The following is a 12168-nucleotide window of genomic DNA, read 5'->3' as shown; positions in this document are numbered from 1 at the left end:
GGATTGGCATATTCTCAGGCACCCTAGGAGGTTGCGCAATTACCTCCCCACCCCCATGCCCCCAAACTCCGCACTGACATTAAATGTGTTAATTCACTGACTAGTATAATTCTCCTATTTCTATAATGCCTTTCTTGGGATGATTTCATTTTTAACATGCAGTAGCCCTGTAAAGTAGAGTGGGCTGAGAGAAGGTGGGCAGCCCGAGACCACCTAGGCAGCTACATTGTTAAGCAAGGATTTGAGTGTGAATCTCCATGACCAACACTATTCACTATGCTGGGAGCAGGGAGAAGTTCGACTGAGATGTACTGGTAGATTGTTGAATTATCTGCAGTAAATGGGCTTCCAGTTGTTTAACAACAGCAACCACAAAAAGGCTTTCCCCCTGAGTTAGGCAGTAATAATTCCAATGGGTCATCCCACTGTAGGCTCATGGGATGCAGTAGCTAATTGGCTCAACCCTCCCTCCTTCCTGCCACTATTTTATGCCTTGTTCTGGTTGGTGAGTGTTGGGATTTTTTTTAATTAAAAAACCATACAGAATAAATTCAGTAAACCTGAAGTCTGCCCACCTCTGCACTGCACCACAATATTACTTATATTGAAGATCTGTTTCTTGAATTACTTTGGCCTATTTCTGTAGATGTAGGGACTCACCTAATTGATGCAAATCTCAATGGTATTTCATACATGACTGCAGTCAGAACATCTAGTAGCCCATAGAAAATGAGCATATCTATCAGAGCCCTGCTGGATCAGACCAAGGCTCCATCTAGTCCAGCATTCCGTTTCTGACAGTGGCCAACATGATGCCTGCAGGAAGTCCACAAGCAGGACATGAAAACAATAACCCTCCTCTTACTGTTGCTCCAGTGTACAACTGGTATTGAGTGATATAATGCCTCTGAACCTGGAGATTCTGTAATCACGGCTAATAGCCATCGACAGACTTTCCCTATGTTAATTTGCCTAATCCCTTCGTTTCAATTTCTAAAATTTTTATACTACTCCTTCATCACTCAGGCAGTGTACATAAAATTAGAAAAGCAATATAACAGTACAATTAGACAAACATAAAACCATAATACCAGCAAACTTAAAAGAAATCTAAAATCAATTTAGTTTGTAAATTAGGTTGCAATCACATCGGGCCACAGGATTCTTCGGATCTCCCCCTGCAAGGATGGAGAGAGTGGTCCATCCTTGGAAGGTGAGATCCTACTTCTGATGTCCCCTCTCAGCTCTGCCAGAAACTTCCACAGACCTTACCCCTACAGTGTTAGTAGATGCAAAAAGAGGATGGCTCACATGCCATCTTGTGGGTGGGGTGGGAGAGGCTTTGGATCCTGTAGATCCAGAGCCCCCCCCCATGCCCCCAACACACACCCAGAATGGGGTGGGGGTGATCTATGCCAGTCCTGGAGCTGGCATAGTTTTATTACTTACTGCTGGCATCAACAGGAGGGAAAAAGTTAAAGAAAGGGGGAAATAAACGAGAAAAGGAAAGAAAAAAATGGTGGTCTTCCCTCCACCCTAGCAGAACTTCAGATGCTTCAGAGGCTTTGACATCAGAACAACCCACCCCAACCAATAGCATTACTCTGTTATTTCAAGTTTAAAATTTTAAAATTCTGCTCAAAATGGCAAACAAACATTTTAATTTGAAATGAAAAGAATACAAAATTGGCTCTAAACTTATCCCCTTTGGGAAAGTCAGCCATTTTAAATCATCTAAGCCAGTATCCATCACCATATCTTCTATCAGCAAACTAATGCCATAGTAATAAAATGTCAGACAGACATTTCAATATCTAACAGGCAAAATGACTTTTTAGATAGCTTTTGCCAGTATAATCACATCCTTCAGTATCTTTCTACTCCAGACTGGGAATGTGAAACATCCCCCACCCCCCCCCACCACCTCTTCCTAGTACTTGTACATTGTCAGAACAGGAATTCATTATATCTCTACTTGCATTATACATTATATCAGTATATTGTCTCTTCGATTCACCCAATATGTTGGGATCTTTGGCTTTGTAGGTACAAATTTTGAACAATCAATATTAGAAAATACACCCAATACAAAACTGTTGACAGCTCTAAATTAATCTGTATTACAATCCCAGGATATCTGATCACATGGCAGTATGGAGGATTATTTGTCCTACTTCTGCCCCAGAATCTCTGAATTGCTGATTATCCCCTTCATTATATTCTGTACAGGTAGTCTATTTTCACCTGCACAATTGTTACAGAATTGAGGATGAAGTACAATGTTTTTCAAACCTGAAAGCAGTTGAAGCTTTTCATAGAAAATTGACTTTTCTGTCTTTATTCTCTATTTACCAATGGTTCACATGCTACCTTTTAGAATACCCTATGAGTCAAAAACAGCTCAGATTTGAGATGCAAGTATGCATTCCATACTAATGAAAGAGAATATTCGAAATCCCTAGGAAAACTCAGGATGATGGGACTAGAATCAAGTCATCTGCACGCAGCACAGTTCTCTCCCTGACCTTGTTATTGGCCATTAAAAATACTTCTGCCTGTGTCTAAGAAACAGAAGCTGTGATAATTGACGCTCCTTGCTCATGGACTTTAAATGGGGTTATGCACTTGCAAATAGCAAATACTGTTGCAGATCTCCATTTTCAAAGTTAAACAAAATCTTGCTTAATGCCAATATCCAGGATATGTTTTAAGCTAAATACAAAAGTTAGCAGCTTTTGCACTTTAAGATGAAAGAGAAGAGCGGGAAGGGAATCTTGCCCAGCAGCACAGCAGATCTTCAGGGGAAACTCCATGACTCGTTCCTGTACTGAATCCTTAAATTGGATTGGGTCCAGTTTTTAGCTGAATCAACTGAACTGGTGGAAGTGGATTTCCCTGCCCCTCCTTCCCACGGCAGCCCCTCCAGCCCCCTGAAAATGCTACACAGAATCAGAAGATCCTGCTGAATGGGGTGAGCTGTGGTGCGTGTGTGCTGGGGTGGGGTGGGGAGGGGTTTTCCCAAAAAATTAGGTGGGGGGACCCTCCATGAAAGGAACACTTCTTCTCTCAAGGCAGATCCTGGATCTAAACCACTAGAATTGTGATAATTGGTCACGAGAATCTTATTTCCACGTGTTTTCTCTTCTATGACACTAACCTCACTACTTCTTTTCCTACAAGATGGCTGAGCTACAGAGCAAGCATCAGGGTTGCTGTACTCTTGCTTACTGGCATTTGGTTAGGTGAGCAGTCTCTCAAAGAGAAGAAGGAGAAACCAAGACCTGGCTTTCTTCTAGTCAAATGCACGCACACACGCACCCACGCACCCCAGCAAATGGCAGTGGCCAGGATATCATCTTGGCATGTGTATGGTAAACATGGAACACAAGACAGAGTCTGGATGTCCCTCACAACCAACTGTGAGTTTTACTGAGGAAATAGTAAGCAGAGTCAAATGAGTGCAACATGACAGGATCTACTCACCTAACTACTTTATCCTGGTTTCTCTCGAACAGCATAGCCCTCCCACTCTGCAAACAATGCTGCGTAGCAAGTTGCTTTTGAAACAAAGGGGAGCTTTAAACACAGTTGTAATATGACCGAGGGGCAGGTGCTCAAAGAAGGGAAAAACCACTCGGCATGCGCAAAGAGGTCTTTAGATTCCAACCATCTACCTGGGGCCTCTGGCCTTGCGTATATCCAGCAGCAACTATCTATGTGACATGGCAGACCACTTTTGAAACCCAGGGGAGTTTCAAAAGCAGTTTGCGATATGGCACGTGGAAGCAATCTACAGTTCAAAAATAAGTCAAAATCCCACTGGGCTTGCCCAAGCTCCTGAGACACCTAAAGTAGCTCTTTGGATCATAGCCATCATCTGTTTTTGTAAATAATTACTAAATGGCTGTCAAAAGCAGAGCAGGGAACAGGGGCAGATGTTAATTCTCATTTCAGTCTTGCAACTTGGAAAAAAAAGTATACAACCTAACTTATGAAAGGTTTATGAAGGCAGTTGCTCTGGCTTTATCAGGCATCAATGCTTCGTTCTTAAACCTGTGCTGTCCAGCAGGCAAAAATATCAAATTGGTCAAAATCAGAAATGGAGAGCGCGGATGCCTTTTGTCAAAACCCCCCACAACTTTACGTATTTCAATTAACTTTAGAAAACTCTACACATTGCAGAAACAGAAAGATGCTGCTCAAATTAGCATAGATTAAATGGTGACCACAACAGCAAGCAAGCTACTGTCAAAGAAATGGCTTTTTGCTTTGTTGTAAAAGTGATTAAAAAAAATACCAAAGTCTATAAAACTCTGAAAAAAAAAGTCTTGGTAATTACCAAGATCAAAATCCAGTGGCTTTTTATTAAACATGAACTTTTGTTCTGCTTTTCCGCACAACGTAAATAGTGCTGACAATTGGGTTTGCAAAGGCACTCGCTACAATAAAATGTAATTGTATCATGAGAGAAAGGTGACAATCGGGAGATCATGAAAAAATTACATATTCTCACTGGTAGTTAATTAGCCATGCAAAAGCCCCTCAAACAGAGATTCTCTTCTATTAGGAATGATTACTATGCAGACCTACAGATGTCAATACTGGAGTCATTCAAATACTTCTTTCGCTACTAATTGAAGGTTGTAAAGCTCTGGTGCCAAGGTTTGGCTTCCAAAGAGCTAATTTATGACTAGGCGGCTATTTTATGTCTTCAGTTGCAGCAGCTACAAAACTCGGCAAATCAGAACCATCTGTGCACCGAGATTTGAATCGTCATTCATCTCACAGCCGATCAGTCACATTAGTTTGCATCCCGCATTTTTTGGCTCACATACGATTGCGACGGTCCAAAGTTCACTAGGAATATTAAAAATGAATGACGCCTTGACCCTGCCTTATTGAATGTGCATCAGCAAAGACTTCAGGCACATCCATATGGCAAAAGACAACCACAACTGCTGTTTCCTATCAGCCCCAGTAAATGCTGCTAATCACATCAGTCTAAGTTTATTAAGAGAGAGGGTTTTAAAAAAAAAATTAACTGTATGTTGACAGACTTGGAAGGTGGAAAGTGAGGAGAACTGTGGCTGTCAGAGTTAAAACTTCTTGCTTCGTAGACATGAACCGAAATCCAAGAATTGTGGGGAAGCAGTTTTTGGAAAGCAAGAACAAAAATATGACAAAAGAAAGAGGTGGAAGGATGGGAAGAAAAGATTTAAATAGTTGCACCAATGAAGGCAGCTATGCTTTTAATCTGTTCAGTAAGGAATAGTTGGCATTCAAGCCTCACCCCTGTGATATTAGTGAACACAGTCCTGCACTTCTCTATTACACAGAAAGCAAGAGAATCTACACAAGCCTACTGCTTTGAAGCAAGCAAGAGCTGCAGGTCAGAAGGAGTTATGGCAGTCGTCCCTTAAGGGGTGGCCATCTAGCTTTTGAACATATCCTGGAAAACAGGTATTACGAGATGTGCTACATTTGAGACAGAACCGCATCTAACATTTTAGGTCATCAGCTACTTCCACATGTAGAAACTGGGGGAGGGGAGAACCGCCCTCAAATACAAAGCTTAAAGGATGGTAACATCACTTTTCTCCTGTTTTTAAGGAAAAGTATTATTTCTCTCTTTTTGGCAATTTAAGCATGCTAGGGCAAAAAAAGAGAGAGAGAGAGGGATTTTAAACTTGTACTTAAAATGAGCAGAAACAAAGCAAGCAAAAAGTTCTCCCCAAAAGAGGAAGCAACCATGTGATTCTGAAAGTTATTTTTTAATTCTTACATCCCCTCCCCAGCTATCATCTTCCCCATATTAGATTTGGCTTTAAGGGCTTACAGCATGCATACTGTATTATATTTATCCAATTTTGACCTCTTTTACTTAATTACTTACCTTCCTGTGATCAGCAGCACATTTATTCAGGGTGGTTTTGATGGTCGTAAAATCCAGCATTCCACTGTGTTCCAGGCCACTCAAGAGGATTTTCTTCAATACGTCATACTTGGGTTTTTCACTGTATGCTAAATTATACACATTTTTCAAAAACGTGGCTATGTGGTCTGTAAAACAATGTTTTGGATAATTGAGATCAGAAATTTCAACCTTAAGTACACACCAGAAGATCCTTGCAAGATCAGACCAAGAGTCCACTTAGTCAAGCATTCTGCTTTCCACAGTCGTCAACCAGATGCTTCTGAGAAGCCCACAACCTTTTCTTAGATCATTTTAGCAAGCATTTTTGTGGCAGACTCACACTGAGAAAGCAATTCTGTGTTAGCTTTTCAAGAGACTAAGGTCCCCGGCTACATCATAGCCATGCCTAATGGCATTTCAGTGGCCAACTAGAAAGACACTGACGTTGAATTTAACTCATCCTCAAGGTTGGCAATTGTGAACATCCCTGGTAATGAGCATTAACAGCTGGATTAGGTAATGCAAACTACACAAAACCTACTTTGGCGTTTTTGTTGAATGTGAAAGCGTTGGTGCATTTAAAGTCATAAAGTGAAGGGTGGGCACTACAAATGTACCGATAGCTGCCTTCATGTATGGCACATATCATACGGCATCAACACATACGAGGCACGTATGTGCAAATAACCTAGAGCACAGTGCAGATTGAATACACACTGATCTGCAGATGGTCTTGTAGGCCCCTTCCAACTCTTATGATCTATGATCCTCTCATAAATTGTCTTATTGTGGTTTGTTCTATTGCCTACACGCTATTTTCATTGTTCAAATTCAGAGAAGCTACTGATATAAGTCTGGAAAGGCCGAGTTGCATCATAACAACAACAACATCATCACTTTCAGCTTAAAAACAAGTTCCCAAATTGGGTAATAAACACGAAAAAAAAAATAATACAAACAGGAAAGTAAAACTAAAGTAATAAAATAGAAGTAGAATAAAGCATTTTAAATGGTGAGATAAAAACATTCAGAATAAAACCAACCAGGTACCACATGATAAATAGAAAGACTTGATGTAGCACCTGAAACTTAAAAGTAAGAGTGCTAAGCAAATCTCCCTGGGGCAGGGATCCAGAAGTAGGCTCAACAATACTACAGGCAAGAAGGAGCTTGGAATTGCTATAGATCACAAGCTGAATATGAGCCAACAATGTGATGTGGCTGCAAAAAAGGCAAATGCTATCTGGGGCTGCATTAATAGAAGTACAGCTTCCAAATCACGTGAAGTACTTCTTCCCCTCTACTCAGCACTGGTTAGGCCTCATCTGGAGTACTGTGTCCAGTTCTGGGCACCACACTTTAAGAAGGATGCAGACAAACTGGGGAGGGTTCAGAGGAGGGCAACAAAGATGATCAGGGGACTGGAAACAAAGCCCTATGAGGAGAGACTGAAAGAACTGGGCATGTTTAGCCTTGAGAAGAGAAGACTGGGGGGAGATATGATAGCACTCTTCAAGCACTTGAAAGGTTGTCACAGAGAGGAAGGCCAGGATCTCTTCTCAATTACCCCAGAGGGCAGGACACGGAATAATGGGCTCAAGTTACAGGAAGTCAGATTCCAGCTGAACATCAGGAAAAACTTCCTGACTGTTAGAGCAATACGGAAATGGAACCGATTACCTAGGGAGGTGGTGGGCTCTCCCACACTGGAGGCAATCAAGATGAAGCTGGACAGCCATCTGTCAGGGATGCTTTGACTTGGATTCCTACACTGAGCAGGGAGTTGGACTCGATGGTCTTATAGGCTCCTTCCAACCCTAGTATTCTATGATTCTAGGGTGCCACAACTGAGGAGGCCCTTACTCCAGGTCACCACCCACCTCACTGAAAAGGACAGGGGCATATGAAGGACCCCTGATGCAGATCTCAACAGCCAGGCAGCTGCATATGGAAGAAGGTAGCATTTCTGGTACCCAGGCCTAAACTGTAAAGGGCTTTGAAGGTTAATATCAGCACCCTGAATGTTACCTTGAAACTACACTGGTGAGATGTGTTCTGAGTGACTACTCCATTTTGTGCTAAGTGAAATTTCCAGATCATCTTCAAAGCCATCCCTACATACAATAGGTTACAATAATCTACATTTGGATGTTACCAGAGATGGACAGTACAGGTGCCTCTATTCATTTTGCCCATCGGGCAAATAGTTTTGCGGACAATTCAGATCAGGAAAACAGCATGGGCAGAGGCTAAAAAACCCCCTAATGCTGAAGTTCTGATCTAAATTGTCATATCTCTTACCCTGCCCCCAGTGGTTGTACTAAACCTTTTAAAAATTCACAGGAGATCCTACCTTTGTGGATTCACAGATCTCCCTCATCATCTCTACTTTGGCCTTGAGTCAAAGTGACAATTTAAGCCATGCAAACTCCTGCTTGGAGTTGAAGATTTTTAGCACCACTTCTGTTTAAATTTAATGAGCTTTACAACATCTATCCCAAATACTTGCCCTTTGATGGTCTCAATGATAATTCCACAGAAAACATACATGGTCCTCCACATGGAGGTACTGTCTCATGTCTCCACCTTAACCCTTCTCTCCATGTCTGCAGTTCTAGGTTTGGGAAAATCTTTCTGCATGCTCCCTAAACAGCAAACTGCATAGTCTTCACAATTTCTCTCTGACACCTTTAGGTCTGTGAGTATTCCTCTTGGACACCTGATGATACAGAGAGACATATGGCTAGCAGCTGCTCAACAATGGTTGATATTCTTCATGGAAGGTTCCGCATCAACCAGAAGCCCTACAAGGCCATGTCTAGTCTAGTTTTAAAGATGTCAGGATAAATATAGAGCAGGTATTTACTGGAGACGTGTCCTGTTTGGGTTCTACATGGATATTTGTGTTACTTGCAAGGTTCTTTTTAAAAGTTCCCTTTCTGGTTTTAAAATATATGCTGTAATCCAGGAGGACAGGATAAGAGTCCTGCTTTGTGAGTATGTCCCCTGCTTGTTGTACAGAACCCCGCCAAGTAATGGAGTTATGCCAATCCCAAGACTGAAAGACAATGAAAGCAGAGAACTCGGCCCTTTAGAACTTCAGAGGCAAGATGCATTGAAGCAAGACAGCAACTAAACAGCAGCGTGGCTTGAGCAGGAAAGAGTCTCCAAGTCAGACACCCAATATCCTCCACAAACTCATGGGCACAATCTATTGCCTTAGCTCACCAACCTGAACATCTGGAAGGTACCCCTACGCCTGGAAGGCCAACAGAGCCCACCGCCCCAGTTTCTCAGTCAGGAAACCACTACTCCAAGTGCACTGCAACATGTCTGGTCTTTCCTGCAGTACTAGCCCAGGGGCCTGGGCAACGGCAGGGCTGCTGCATCTGTCTGGGGAGGCGTGAGAGGGCTTCCCATCTGAGGCAACCCCGAGGGTGTAATGCAGTACATTCGGTACGTGTGCCTGCCTGAGGGATGGCTCTGGGGAGGAGGAGAGAAAGGACTCTCTAGACTCCCTATTCCTCTTCCATGTGCACGGCTCTGCATGCACGAGGGGGGGTGGATAGGGCCCCTTTCTCCTCAATCCCTGGAGACTGTACAATCTTTGAGCTTTTAAACACTCACACAGACACACAAAAGCTGTGTTGTTGGTCATTTGGATCCACAAAGCCAAGCTATTCGCGTTGCCTCCCCAAGCTGCTGCAGCTATTATTATTCATCACCACCACCACCACCACCGCTTGAATACTGCCCCACAGCCAAAGCTCTCTGGACAGTTTACAAAAGCAAGGCCTACTGAAAACCCTCCTATGTGGCTGCACTTACCACAGTCTGATCCTGTAGGAGCCCATCTTGTCACTGAATCCGGAAGTTCATCCAGGAGTCTGAAATCATGAAAGTGCACCAAGGGTCAGGTGGGGAGGCAAAGCAAGAAATCCTCTTGGAAAGTAAAGACTGCTAGATGATTCTTCCCTTTGGGAACAGAGGAGACCCCCTGAGCAGCTAGCAAATCATTCTATCTCTCTCCCCCAACTCCCCCAGGATTTTAACCCTTTGGAGAGTGTAACTGCATTCACAGCCTGGGCAGAATTATGGCCAAGGAAATGTCTCCAGTCTGAAGAGCTCTTGCCAAGTGCTTTGTAATTTTTATGGGAGGAAGAATTCCCCCTCTGGGATAATTTGCTTTCTTTACTCTCAAGTACAAAGATTAATGGTTGCCTTTTTGAAAGTTCACAGTTCATCTGGCTGCTTCTTGTTGCTCACAAGTAGGTTCTATATAGAAATAATACCAGCTAGATTAATTACAGTACAATCCTATACATGTCTACTCCAAAATAACACCCACTGAAATCCATCCATTCATTTTATACCTCATCTTTCTACCAAGAGAATGGTACTCAAGGTGGCTTACTCCCAGGTAAGACTGTTTAGGAGCCTAAGAAGCAATCCCCGCTGAGTTCAATGGTAAGTGTGTATAGGACTGCCGCCTAAGTTAAGAATAATTCTAAAGCTGCACCAAATTAAGGTGTTACGACAAGAGCCAGAGCATAATCCCTTGATGAACTGGTAGAACAACTGGTGTGTACTTTATGTCATTATGACAAGAGCCAGCGAGCACTGCAGCAAAGATAGTGACCACATTTCAACCACAATTTGACCGTACCTTTTCGTTTATGTCTGGAGGGCATTCACATGTCTGAAAACACATCCCTCGGATCTGGGGATTGACGGAAGCTCCAGGATGTGTGTTTACCACATGCTTTCAAATCTATGCAATGCATTGCAAATCTCTTGCAATGTTATAGGAAAGCCTCCCTTCCGTAACTGTCTTTCCCAGTCTACGTTCGCACTGTTTTCTTTCATAGTTGCATTTCTGAAACCTTTTTGTTTTTTTACTCCTTAACAAAAAGGCAATTTAAAAAAGTTTAAAAAGAGATGGTGGACCAATAATGGGAACTCAGGGGTTCCATTTTTTTTGCTAGGAAGTCTCAAGTGGCTCTCGCCTTTTGCAACGACATTCTGTAACACATCTCCTAATTATTTTAAGGACGCAGCATTTGAACTTCCCAGAAGCTGGGTCTCCTGAAAATTTGCTTTCCAACTTGTCTGTTGATTGCTTGCACAAGCTTACAGAAAAGGCAATTCAGCGTGGTGCCAACACCTCATCATGCTACAAAAAAAGAAACCACCAGCCCATTGTTCCATTTGCTGAAGCGCAGAGGAACACGCACGCACAGCTCCTAATACCGGAATTTCAGGAATCCTGGACGAGGTCACCCTTGGCTCCTGTGTTGACCTCACCAGTCAGCGGAAAAGGGAAATTTCAGCACTTGATCACGGTGCTTGCGGCAGGCGGACATCCCTGTCCTGGCTTTCAATTCCCCAAATACAGGCTGGACCAGAACACCTGCTCTGAGAAGAGAGGTGGCAAAAAGAACAAGAGGTGAGAGCCTGGACTATAAGAACATAAGAAGAGCCCTGCTGGGTCAGACCAAGGGTCCGTCTAGTCTGGCATTCTGTTCACACAGTGGCCAACCAGCTGTCGACCGGGAACCCACAAGGAGGACATGAGCGCAACAGCTCCCTCCCACTCGTGTTCCCCAGCAACTGGTGTACATAGGCTCACTGCCTCTGGTACTGGAAGTAGCACATGGCTACTAGTCCTGATGGCTAATGATATCCTTTTCCTCCAGGAACTTCTCCAACCCCCTTTTAAAGCCATGCAAATTGGCTTAAAAATAGCAGGCAGTGATTTCACTTTTCCAGAGGCAAACTGATGGGACTAGACTATTTAGTAACAATGGTTATTATTTATTTCATTTATATGCTGCCCATTAACATTAATTTGCATAGGCTTTTTGCTAGGGTACAGTCATCTACATTAGTACCTGTAATGGTGGCTGCTTGTACCCCTATTGGACAAGTCCCCTCCCAGAGGTAAACTGCTCACTGAGACTGAACGGTAGCCTGCTGCGACTCCCATTTTCCTCTAGCTCCGGGCTGGGAGAATACCACAGCTATACATGAGCTGGTTGCCTAGGGTTGCGGCTCATGCCCGGCTACCCTGGTCTGTGTGTTCCAGCAGCCCGCTCCCTCCTTCCCCATAGGCCTGGGTCCAAATAGTCTGATAATGTTGCTGAATGGTAAGGACACGTCTCAGGAAGCTAGAAAAAGTGTTTTGATCTTAAGAAAGCCCAATGCATTTCAGCACAGATCTTCTTTGGGCCTTCTTTTGGGATATCCTGAACCTT

At 43.1% G+C, this 12168-nt stretch overlaps 1 protein-coding gene across 12 annotated transcripts in view; it reads right to left on the bottom strand.

Moving 5' to 3' along the window:
* The window catches only part of VRK2 (VRK serine/threonine kinase 2), a 70772-nt gene that overhangs the window by 3283 nt on the left and 55321 nt on the right, over window positions 1-12168 (bottom strand). For all 12 annotated transcript variants that reach the window (XM_084829286.1, XM_084829291.1, XM_084829287.1 and 9 more), the window contains 2 exons: window positions 9743-9801; window positions 5894-6060 (listed from right to left, as the gene is read on the bottom strand). In XM_084829286.1, coding sequence (XP_084685412.1) covers window positions 5894-6060; window positions 9743-9801 — 226 coding nt within the window. The remainder of the gene's footprint in view (window positions 1-5893; window positions 6061-9742; window positions 9802-12168) is intronic.

This window comes from Heloderma suspectum, chromosome 1 (genome assembly GCF_057233095.1).
Source record: "Heloderma suspectum isolate Gila_16-S chromosome 1, 16-S_ref, whole genome shotgun sequence".
Lineage (NCBI taxonomy): Eukaryota > Metazoa > Chordata > Lepidosauria > Squamata > Helodermatidae > Heloderma > Heloderma suspectum.
This window is presented reverse-complemented; position numbering and strand designations above follow the sequence as displayed.